Source organism: Alligator sinensis, unplaced genomic scaffold (assembly GCF_000455745.1).
Source record: "Alligator sinensis unplaced genomic scaffold, ASM45574v1 scaffold1056_1, whole genome shotgun sequence".
NCBI lineage: Eukaryota > Metazoa > Chordata > Crocodylia > Alligatoridae > Alligator > Alligator sinensis.
This window is the reverse complement of record NW_005842818.1, coordinates 117,307-129,619: the sequence shown is the minus strand read 5'-3', so window position 1 is coordinate 129,619 and position 12,313 is coordinate 117,307. Positions and strand designations below refer to the sequence as shown.

At 49.6% G+C, this 12,313-nt stretch overlaps 1 protein-coding gene across 2 annotated transcripts in view; it reads left to right on the top strand.

Annotated features, from left to right (window-relative positions):
* Positions 1–12,313, top strand: part of FBH1 (F-box DNA helicase 1) — a 34,935-nt gene that overhangs the window by 3,739 nt on the left and 18,883 nt on the right. For both annotated transcript variants that reach the window (XM_006035296.3, XM_006035297.3), the window contains exons 2-8: positions 831–995; positions 2,859–3,421; positions 4,790–4,920; positions 6,859–6,994; positions 7,411–7,601; positions 9,002–9,115; positions 11,092–11,186. In XM_006035296.3, coding sequence (XP_006035358.1) covers positions 831–995; positions 2,859–3,421; positions 4,790–4,920; positions 6,859–6,994; positions 7,411–7,601; positions 9,002–9,115; positions 11,092–11,186 — 1,395 coding nt within the window. The remainder of the gene's footprint in view (positions 1–830; positions 996–2,858; positions 3,422–4,789; positions 4,921–6,858; positions 6,995–7,410; positions 7,602–9,001; positions 9,116–11,091; positions 11,187–12,313) is intronic.

Sequence of the window (12,313 nt, the reverse complement as noted above, 5' to 3'; positions counted from 1 at the left end):
ATGATTCTATAATTGTCTGATTTGAAATGTTAAATTCCCACGCGCCTAAGTTTCGCAACTCGCCTTCCTTTTCTGAGCCTCGGTTTTTCCACCTACAAAATGGGTCTAATGCTGTTTATCTCCCGGGAAGGCTGGCGTGTTTGTGTCATCTTTGCAAAGTGCTTTGAGATCCCAAGGAGAAGGTATCTATTCCACATAGTGACGCTTCTGGAAAGCAGCACGTAAAATGAAAACCGGCCACTTCGGGAATCGGACAGACACGTGTCATTTTTTTTAAATATCAGACACCCATTATTTTTAACTGGATACTCTCCAACTTCTTTTAAAGCAATCTTTCTTATAGAGTCTGTGGGAATGCAAAGTATCGTGGCTATTCATTTCTTGTTAGCAAAATGGGCAAGACGATAGCACAGGATACGGGGCTTAGCCTGATATCCTGCCCGGTGATGGATGAGCTAGAAATCAAGCGTGAAGTTAGTGAACAACCATGCCAGGCGCTGCCACTGTGGTGCGGCGCTCTGAAATACGCCTTCCGAAGTTTTGAATCGACTTCTCCCGAGGCCAGCAACGCTTTAAAGCTTGGCAATACCTCTTAGGGCAGGGGAAAAGGTATACATGACCTGGGTCTCTTCCAGCCCTGATTTTCTTAAGGGGAGGGAATGGGCTAAAGTGTTGTGAGGGTCTGGAAATAAACTTCAGCTTGTGCACCAGAGACTGTCATTTAAAACTGAACGTTAATGAACTAAGCAAGCAGGTAATTAATTAAGGGTTGAAATGAAACCTCGATGAAATTTAACAGGCGTTCTGTTTTCTTTTCATGTTGGCGGCAGTGAGACGGTTTAAGAAAGTGCATCTCACGGCCAGCGACTGCGAAGCCTTCAGCCACAGCAGAGAGGGCTCGTCCTCCCTGACGCAGCCGGTCGGGCAAGCACGGACCGGCAGAGACTTCAACAGGGGTCTCTACCCGACATACTGGACCAGGAGACAGCAAGAAGGTACGGTGTTGCCAAGAAGAGAGAGACGGGAAGGGTTTGAGAGCTCGTATTATAAGCGCTGCCAGCTAGAAGCAGATAGCAGTTGTCTGATGCCTGCTGCCGTGAGTAGCTCCTAAGGGAACAGGGATGCAGGCGCTCATCTGCATCGTGATCACCCCCGGCTTGAACCACAGCCAGGGGAGGTTTGAGCACCTGTACTCAAGGCCAGATCAAACTCCTTCCAAAGTTGGGTGCAGTCCTTGTCTCGACCAGCTTCCACGTCCCCTGGCTTTTCTCTCGCTTTCAGAAGTGGAGCTGCACTTTCCAACAGCGTTAGGCGAACCTGCCTCTCCGTGCGGGATGCTGCTGCGTTGGGCTGTACCGAAAGCACGACAGATGACCGTTCTAGAGACTCTCAGGGATGGTCATCATTTAATACGCTCATCTGTTCAGCAAGGAAGTTGTTACTTGCATAAAAGGCTGACAGGGAAGGGATCTCCTGTACCCATTTTACAGATGGGGGAGACCATTTTCAGAAGTACCTTTGAGTCCTGGGCTTCTAAGTGCCTTCAGAAGTCAGTTTAACTTAAGGTTGGAAAGCTAACGCGCCTGCTTTGCCCGAGGCTGCTGGGCTTGACTGCTGCCACTGCCACCGCTGGTCGTGCAGATCTGGCCTGCGATGAGCCGTGCGGTCCGGATCCAACCCAGGGCGAGTTTCACACCCCTGATTTAAATGTTTTTGAAAAGCTCGTCTACGGAAACTGCAGTGAACCAATTTGTTCAGGTTCACGGGAGGGAGGGGAAATCTGTTTCAGCGACGGGGCTAGAAGCCAAAGATCGTGATTCTGTTCTGAGCCGTGGACCTTGCCTCGGGTCCATCACCTAAAACGTCTGGACTTGGTCGAAGCAGACAAGGTTCCTTGGGTGAATTTGATATCTTTTATTAGACCAAGATATCAAATTCACGCAAGGAACCTTGTCTGCCTATGTCCTTAGACCAACACGGCTACAACCTAAACCCCTGGACTCGGTCTAGGTATCTTTGGCTAGGTTGCTTTTTAACACCTAGTGATTGCCTACACAACACAGCTCTTGGAGGGACCTTGTTTTTCAGATGGTAGGTATTCAGCATGGTCTGAAAATCAGGCCTCTGTAATCTGCTCAGCCAAAAGCTGCTGCCAAGTCGGCAGTGGCTGAGATAAGGTTAAAGCTTGAACTTTGGCACAGTGAGCAGGCGGATGACACATGCATTCAGCTGCGGTGAGCTCGTGTTCCTAGTTTTATAGATGTCAGGGGCTGGAAGGGACCCTACAGATCATCGGGTCCAGCCCCCTTGCACTTGGGCAGGAAAGACCGCTGGGATCGGACGACCCAGCAAGATGGACATCTAGATGCTTTTTGAAGATTGCCAGGGTGGACGTGTTGTAGCAGTGAAGGCTGTGTAAAACAATTTTTTTTCTTTGCAGTGCGAGGTGCATGTTTTATTTGGGGGCATTTGTCTTAAGTACTTGAGGCCTCTTTAGGGCTTGGGATTGTGATTTTTATACAGTACGGGAGAAGCCAGTTGCAATGAGCAGAGCGCCGCTCTGGCCTCAAAGGCTGACCACGGGGATTTTAGTCACCTTCACATCTTTTGCTTTCCTCCTCCTATCGCTGCATTGATCCAGTCGGTTGAAATAATTCACGGGAAGTAGAATTGGCCGCCTGGTTTCCACGTCGGTGCTGTGTTATGTTATTTAAGCACCCTTTCTATGCACCCGGTTGTAATGCGGAGCGTGCTTTTCTCCATCTCGCTCATTTAGCGGCTCTCAGGGGTGTTCAGGCGTCGGGCAGCCTTGTGCTAACCTGTGATATCTATGTCTTTTCCTTTGTTCTGCCTTGTAGGGAAGGGCCATCAGAAGAGCATCACTTCTTATTTCAAAACCAAGCAGCACGCGGGTGATAGAGAGGCAGAAAGCTGTGAAAACCAAGAGCCAGAGGCAAAAAGCCACAAGGTCAAAGAAGAGCTGGAAGACCCCTTCTTCAGCGATGAGGAGTTGTTGTCCAGCCTGGAGGAACCTTCTTTCCTGGCTGGAGAGGCTGAAAGTGCCGAAGCAGCTGTCTCCAGGAAGCGGCCTCTCCTTCCCGATGCATCTGGCAGCTGCGATGCAGGCTACGGCAAGTGGGGTAAACCTGACGAAGCCCTCAGGACTGACATTTTCCTTTCAGAGCCTCCCGGACAGACTGAAAGCCGACGGGAGATCAAACAGGAGCTCGATATCGACCCGCTTCCTGATCCCTGCTTCGGGCTCTTGGGGACGTCAAGCGGGACGGAGCCCCAGGGTCACATTGACCAGCTGCCAGATGAGGTCCTGAGCCATATCTTTGCTTGCCTCCCTGTGAGTGATCTCTACCAAAGCCTGAGCCTCGTGTGTCACCGCTGGAAACGCATCATCAGGGATCCCCTGGTGAGAGGCATCCTTCTGTTGATGGGGTTTCCTTGGGTTAAGGGTGGCTCAGGAAGCCCCTTGCAGTCGTGCGTTCAGGGGTCAGTCCTTCTGTTTCACTGGTCCAGGTGCCACCCCTCGTCCTAGCTGCTGTGCCTCTCTTGGGGTACGTTCTCCCTGTTCGTGCTAGCCAAGCTCTGTCTCTGGCCCCTCTGTTTAAATCCACCTGTCTCCTCTGCTGTCCCCGCAGCCTCCCTTGCTTCAGCTCTTGTCCAAAGCCACATCTGCAGACCGCTGAGGGTTTGCTGGGTGGCTTGGAATATCCTCAGTCCCCACTTCCCTGCCTCTTCTCAGCAAATCACATCAGCTTTTATCGTGCACGGGTTCAACAGCTCTGCACCCTTTGGCAGGGAGCTTCTCCTGTGCACAATGTCGCCGAGCCGCCGTGCTGCCTTCCTTCAAACTGTCCCCTGCCGGGCTGGAAAATTCAACCTTTGCAAAACACTGAGGGGTCAGGTCCTGCTCCATCTGCTGGAGCCCCAGAAAAATGGGTGGTTTCTTCTCCCTGCTGCTTACAGCTGGGATGAAGGCATGTTACACAAGCAGACGTGTTCCCGGTTCACGGGGACAGGAGTAGGCTGGAATAGGATCTCACTGAAAGACTTGGATGTCTGCTAGGTGGAACAAACACTGGCCTGTGGTGTCCTGCGACCATCACCGATCGCATTGTGCACTACTGCCTCACTGTCACAGCGTCTCCTTCCCCTCCTGTTGCCTCTTGTTAAGCTGTCGGCTTTTGTGGGATGGGGCAATTTTTCATTCTCTGTTTGCAGCCCCTGGCACAATAGTTCCCAGGTCTATAGCTAGGACTGCAACAACTGCCAGGCAAAATAACCCCGTACGCACCGGCTGGTGAGTCTGAAGACGATCAGAGAGATGTCCTTTTCACTTACTGCCAAAAACAGTCCCCAAGCGGTAGCCCTGGTGGAGGTGCTAGCATGGACAGGTCCCAGGGATCCACAGGAGTCTTCAGTCCTGTATTGTCTAAGCCTGCTCCAAGTAGGTATGTGCAAAAAGACATTTGAAATGCCAGGAGCTGTGGGTAGCGGACGCTAGTGCTTTTCCCCTCCGGATCCAAGCCAGTGGTCGTAAGAGCAAGAAGCTCTAGAGAAAGAAGCCTGTCATGCACTTTTAGGTGGCATGAATCTCCACCTTCCCCTCTCTTTCAGGGCCCATCTTGATGTGGCCGTTTCCGTCCATCGAGCTGATGGGCTTTGCCAAACTGGAATCAAATGCCGCCTCCGGGAGAGAGGCTGCCATGTAGCGATGGTCAGGAGAAGCCTGTGCTTCAAGCATGTCGTGGTGACGGTGTATTGCTTCTCGTTGCAGTTCATCCCATGGAAGAAGCTGTACTACCAGTACCTGCTGAAGGAGAACCCCACTCTGATCACCGTGGGAGTGATTTTGGACCGTTACGGTATAACAAAAGAGCAGGATCAGTGTATGCTGGGGCTTATAAGGTGAGTTGGTTTTACCAGGGGGGTCATAGCTGTTTGTCCACAAGCATGGGGCAAGCAGTCCAGCAGCTTGCTTGGCTCTGTTTTCAGTCCACGGCTCTAAGGCAGCATTTCTCAAACAGGGGAGGGAAGACAAGTTGCCTTTGTGTGATGTGAAAGGGACAGGTGGCAGAGAGATGCAGACAAAGGGGTGACGCGGCCAGAGCAACAGGGCAGGAGAACGATCTGGATGGATGCTAGCAGGACAGGACTGCCTGCTAAAGCTTGACGGGAGAATATTGCACTACAACTTCCATTAGCTTTAAACCATGAAACACCACCTAAAATGTGAGGATTTTGCAACGCTGCTGTGAGCCAGTGACCAGCGAGGGAGCTGAAAGAGACCCCCAAGCAGCTCAGTACTGACACTGTCTTCGAGGACCTGCTAAGGCCCCGTGCTCCGGTCAGGTTTCTCTAGCAATCACACCAGACACAGAAGCTGCTTTGTCTGGTTGGGTTTTTTCCTCTTCTTTTTTGTCCCTTTTCCCTTATGCATCTTATTTAATCTTAAAGGAAGCAAGACCAGAGTTGCACAACCAGAGTGGTAACCACAGCTCCATTTAATCTCCTGTCACTTTTCCCCAACAAGGAAAGTTGTTATGCCATCAGCTGTACTAACCAGGGCTTTTCCCTCCTGTAAAACCTCTCTACAGCAGCAGCTCTTAACCTTTGCAGGCACAAGTCAGACCTGTACAATGGGAAAGTGAATAAGGGACATTGCTATGATGAATGTCACGCTTAATGCTTCCTGTTTCAAACACTTTAACTGCTTGGTATTTTTCTGAGTCTTTAACACAAGGCTTATAGGTTTTTTGGGGGTGGGCATTGTTGCCCTCAGGCTCAGCAGGGTGAGATGTTGCTACAGGAAACCCTACGTCACGTCTAATTATTTTATGTTGTGCAGCGACCCGGTCTGCATAGCACCTCGGGCACCATAGTTAGCACAGCAGAGATCTGGCAGGAGCAGCGTGGTGGCTCTGAGAGTCTTTGGTGCAGAGATAGATAGCAGCTGAGTCTGTGAAGGAGGTTCCCGGGAGATAAGATGCCGTGTGAGTTGAGACGTAGATGAGCGGCTCTCGCAGAAAGCGGGTGGGGGAGATCACCAGGAGTGCTTTGAGAGGTAGGAGGAGCACTAAGTCACGAAATGGGGACGAGATGTCCAGAAGCTGTCGTAGATGGTTGGAAGGCTGAGCTGAAGGGGAGGATGAAGTGCTGGCCAAGGGAAGGCCGCTAGCGATTGTGGTGAGCGGGATCTCACGAGAGCACACGAGGTGGAAGCCGGGTTGGAGAGGCTCTATGATAAAACGGGGAGCGATGAAAAATGGTGCGTCCCGTGATCTTCAGGCTCTGCGGAAGAAAAGAGGAGGTCCTGGGAGCGGAGAGGCTGGAGGCAAGGGTGGGCAGTTGAAGCTATGTACAATTTACTTTTTTTTACACTATACAGATCCAAAGTCCTCCTCTCTGATCAGCCCGTGCAGGGTTTCCCACGGGTTGTCCTCGCTAGCAGCGCTGATGGCTGTGGGGTTCTTAGCTCCCCGCCGCCACATCCATAATCTATGCATTAATCATTATTTGCAATCCCGGGATGCCCACAGGGTGCTGCACCCTGTTCACATGCAAGACGTGGCCCCCGCCATGAAGAGTTCACCATCCACGGGTCTGGTCCAGCAGAAGCCCGTGACTAGCTTGGCTTCCCGGGATCAAACCCACTCTGCATCCTCTGCATCCAGTGCAGCAAGACGGCGGAGTTAGCATCACTGAAGACGGTGGAAGTTATTGTCTGGGCACCTTAAGCACTACTGTCAGAGGGGCACTTTGCTGTGCGATGTCATCCGACTTTAATTAGGAGTTAGATCCCTACTCGGCATTGATAAAGGGCAGATCTGTTTGCTTTCTGCGCAGGTACGTGTCTACCTTAAGCAGCGACCGAAGAGTAGACTCCGATAAGGTTCTCCAGTGTTTGAAGAGCCACCGTCTCTTTACCAAGGCAGAAATCTGCATCGCCAACAAGCTGCCTGATTTAAAGAGCACAGCGGGGGTAGGTGGAGCACTCCTTGACTTTTGTCTTGTTCTGGTTCACGGGTCATGTTGGGGGAGCAGCAGGCATTGCAGATTTTCCCAAAGGAAAAGCATTTAGCAGAGGTAGGTTGTTAGCAGGGCGAGGAACAAGCAAGTGTTAAATACGCAGAGGACTGAACATAAATCATGGTAAAATGGGGCTGGAAAGGACCTCAGTAAGTCACCTCTCTTGCTCGAGGCAGGATCATCCCTGCCTAAACCAGCCCAGTCCACTTTTGGTCTAACATACCCGAGGAAATCTGCCCACAGGTCTATTAATAATTACAAAGATCTTTTCAAAAGGCTTCGTTTTGCTTTTTCTGTCCTGAGGGCTCGAACCGTGATGCCCTCTCAGTCTTTTCTCTTCCCTCTTCCTTTGGCCGTTACCATCTCCAGGCAGCGATGGCGTGGGCGGTGATAGCAACCATTGTGCTGTTCTCGGATGCGGTGCGTGACATCCAGAAGCTGATGGCCTGCCTGAGGAGACCCTGCTCTACCGTTTCGGTCGTGGAGGTCGCTGAGACCTTGTACTGTCTGGCCACCCTGCTGTACGCAATGAGGGAGAAGGACATTGATATCAGCAACAGGTGAGGAGAAAGAAGCTGTCACCATGAAAACAAATGTCCTGGTCCTGGGTTATGTATCAGGAGGCATGGGTTTGCTCAGCTTTCCGTGGGGCTGGAAGGGACCTCCATAAATCATAGTCTAACCCCTTGCCTGAGGCAGGATCATCCCTATCCAAATCATCCTATACAAATCCACAATCTAACCTCTTCCTCCAGGTTTCTCTTCTAGCAAAGAAAAATCAAGCTTCTACACTTAGGACATGCCCCATAAATTGGAGGTTGATTTTTTTGGGGGGTGGCAAGGGAAGGTGCATGTGGCACGTGAGTATATACGGTAGCTCACAGCAGCTGAGTGCCGTCTGTCAGCAGTTAGTTCAGCATTTTTATTCCCAAGTGCCGTTGTATTCCAAAAAGTAGCCATGGAAAACCAACATTTCCAGACCCGGCAGCTGTCTCCAACATGTATCGGGCATCTTATCTGCTTATCCCAGGTACGGTAGCAAGCCATTGTTTCCATTCCTTCTTGCAGAGGAGAATTTGCCCGGTGCTAAGGGGTGGGCAGCTCTGAGGGTAGTGCTGAGTTTAAATTGGCCATCCTCAGCTCACTCCGCAGCTTTGACCGCATCACTTTTCCTCTCGTCTACATGCTCTAATTCAGTCTGTAGCAGAGTTGTAAGGATTATTTAATGACTCAAGCAACTATACGCAGATCATTCAAGATACTGCATCTTATTTATTCTAAGTGGGCTGAGCTCCCTCTTGGCTCACACATCAGCAATAAGGTTGCTAACTAAGCTCCCACAGTCGAGCTGTTGGTGCTGGCAATGGAGAAAGAGAGAGAGCTGGACGCCGTTGTTGGATATGTGGTTATAACAAGAGATTTTATTTGCAAATGCAGCTCCAATGAGAAGCAGGAAACAAGGAGCCTCCCCAATTTGCATTTACAGTTGCTTTGTAAAAATATAATAGCACTTTAAATACTGAAGTTCTGCTCATTGAGCAATCGCTGCCTGTAACCAGCTGCGTTTGTCTTCATGTCCGATGAAAACCTTGAGCTCCGTCATATCCAGAGGGCTACCATCTGGGTATATTAGCAACAAAACATCTATCTCTATCCTTTCAGTTAAGATGGAAAGAGCCGTGGCTCTCTGTCGGCCTCAGCACCTCTGGCTCTTTTTTGTTAAGGGGCATTGTTATCTTTCCGTGACGCATTGGAAACAAGTTTGAAGTCGTCTGGTCTGGGTATAGAGCGCTGCGGGGGACAAGCTGGCTAGTCCTTTCTCCAGATATTACTTTATTGGCAGCACTGATTGCTTCTGGGACCTTTTTTGAGTGTAGAGGAGTAGCTCATGTTTAGATGAGTGTTGCTGAAGATCTGTTCGTATTCGATTTATTATCTTTTTTTTTATGCTTTCCTCTAGGCTCCATTACAATATATTCTATTACTTGTATCTGATGGAGAACTCTTGTTCTGCTGTTAAGACCGTAGAGCAGCCAGTGCCCAGTTCGCCATGCGTGAGAGACCTCTGGTCCAGGTAACACTCATGTATTGGTTGTGATAATAATAATTAGATGCATTTATAACCATCATCGGCCCACGTTCAAGAGTCAAGGAGACAAACCAGCCTTCAGACACTTACGTGTATGCTGTTCTTTTGCCTGCCTACATGCCAGCTGATCCTGTACGTGAACCCCAGTCATTAGCTAACCATTTGGAGGGGAAGAATGGTCCATAAGCTAGAGCCCAATTCAGTTCTTGGTCTGCCAGTAGCATCCCTTTTGACCCTGGGAAAATCCCATAGCAGTTCTGTGCCTCGGTTCCCCATCTGTGAAATGGGGCTAGTCATGCTTCCCTATATCTCAGGGTAGTTGTGGAGACAACTGCATTAGACGTTAGCAACATTTGGACACTGGTGACAAGCCATAAACAGATGTTTCCTCCTGCCTGGGTTCCATCTTTGATTTTTATTTCTCAGCCACGACTCCCATTTTTTTGCCTTGGAAATCTCCGTTAAGTAACGACTCTGTCACAGGGGCAGCTGGTAGGAATGGACGTGTTCTGCGCGTGGCGCTGTGTTCGATGAGGGTTTCAACGAAGCCAGAGGGAGCACACACAGTGATGCACCCCACCAAGGGCAGCCCTGTGGAAAGAAACGGCTTGCTCTGGAAAATTTACTTTCAATTACAAACATAATGCCATTGCCTGGCAAACTGAATTGCTTTTGCAAATGTTAATTAAACCTCACAGCTCCCTCGTGAGAAAAGGTTTAATTATCCTCCCGTTTGGAGTGGGAACGGAGGCACAGAGAGGTTGAGGGTCCTATTTTCAAAGCAGCCTGACTTTCCTGATCAAAGATAGCTATGGAGACAGAGTCCAGGTGATCTTCGAGGGGTCTGAGGCTCCCTGCAACTCAAGGTGTGTCTGTGCCATCTCTGTACCACGCTCAAAAGTGCTGTTGAGATGCACATGTCCCAGCTCACTGCTGCTTTACACGCGTGCAATACACCACCTCTGCTCAACCCTAGAGCTGGGCTGGAGCATGCGCTCAGGACCAGGGAAGTTATTATGGTGTTGCCTGCATTACTGCTGCAATGGATGCTGCCATCCCGCACTCTCCAGTCCACAGGCACGCTCCAGGGCTGGAAGTTTGCAAGGGAAACCATTCCAAAATGATCCCTGTGTGTTCATCTCAAACCCTCAGTCTCCAGCAGAGCGGACAGCAGAGCGGAGGGTGACACTAGAGCAGCCTCAGGGATGCATTTCTAGTGTGGGGTGTGTCTGCAGAAGCCACCCAGTGCCAGGACCTGCTGTGGCAGCGGTACAGACAAGCCCTGCATTGCCCCATCCTTGAGACTCGCCACAAGCAGAGCAGCCGCGAGCAGCAGTGACACAGAGGAGGCATCAGCCCAAGCCACTTCTGCAGGCAGGAGTTGGTGGCTGAGGGACATTAGAAGCTTTTTGAAAAGCTTGAACCTTGAGCAAGCCCCCACCCCTTTTCAGTCATCTCCAGCTGGATTGCTTTTCCCATCCTTATTATTTGCGATAGTTACTTGCATACTACATACGGCCAAATAAGACATGTTTGGGAAGGCAGAATGAAGGGCGGTGGTAGGGGGGAAACCTTTTCTGTGTAACCAGACTATTCACAATCCGTTTCCTTGTTTAAGACATGCACCCTGATTTTTTTTATCACTTCTTTTTGGGGAGGAAGGTGACTGGTATGTGATTAAATAAGGTAATTGCTCCAAAAACTGGGCTTTCACTCGGTCCAAACTGACGGCCTTGCTCCGTGTCTCGGCTGTCTTTGGGCTCATGTGGCCTCGCCCTCCATCTGTTCTTCCTCTCACCTCTCTCCGTTCCAGCTCTTCCAAAATGAGGGCTCTGCAGCTCTTTGATCACACCCCTCTTGCCTTTATTTTCCTATTTGTTTCTATTTTTATTGTGTCATTATGCAACAGAATCACATTTTTTTTTTTTTTCCAATCTTTATAACTTTGTTTTTCTTTTCAGGAGTAAACTTGATTTAAAATTAACCCATGAACAGCAAAGGATCCTGAACCATGAAATTGCACCAGGTCATATAGTCAAAATCATGGCATTTGCAGGTAAGAAACCTGACAGGGCTCCAAGGCACAGGGACATTTGGGCCAAAAAAAATAGCAAATTGGGCACTGACGTGAACTCCCATCCTGCTTCATTTTTCCTTTTCTGGAGCTGGGGGGGGTGATACTTGAGCACTAGGGCACTGGGCTTAATAGCGCAGGGGTGCTCTTCCCATTCTCCATTCTTACAAATGCAGCAAACACTGCATTATGTAGCACAAGGATTACCATATTTACTTGCACATCGCACAGCCCTGAATAAGATGCAGATCTTATTGTGGGGAGGGTATGGAAGGTCTTACCTGTCCCTCGGGGGCTGGAGGCTCTGGCCATGCAACATGGGGACAGGGTCATCTTAGCAGCCTCACTCTCCCTCCTCTATGGAAGATGCTGCTGCTGCAACAGCTACAGGTGTAACTTTTCCACAGCCTAATTGTATGTGAACCAACACTATAAAAGTCTTAATTCTAGCATAGCCACAACGGGATAAAACAGTAGTCACTGGCTGCACAGCAGGGGAGAAGGGAGTGAGGGTGAAAATGGGGATCTAGCTTCCAGCCCATGCAGAGTTTCTTCATTTAGGACACGCAGCCCGATTTTTCCTTAGCTCATTTTTCAGAAAAAGGTGTGTGTGGTATGGGTATAAATACAGTAATTAAGCAAGATGGACTTTCCTGGAGAAATAAAATACAAGCACATATAAGCAGGGAGGAAGAAGCCCGTGAGAACACTAGTTCATAACTCCAGCTCCCCACGCAGTTACAATAAGAGACACCTCCTTTCACAACCGCACAAAAAAAAAAAAAAAAAAAAAAAAAAAAAAAAAAAAAAAAAAAAGAGAGAGAAAATCAAGGTCAGTACATTTCAAAAAAGAAATAATCCTCTGGATGGACCTTAGCATTGCCATAAAATCGGGAGATTCAATTGAGGGTCATTGCGCTAGGCGATGAATGGTGAGGTACCAACGGCAGTCCTTGCCCTGGAGAACGGGCATACCAGCCGACGGATGTAATAGCTGGAAAAGAGGTGGGAGATGGGGTGTCACAGGGGAAGCAATTAATTATGCATGGAAAATGGCAATCGCAGCTTGCCACCTGCCCAGATAACTGTCGGGACATCATTGCCTGAGA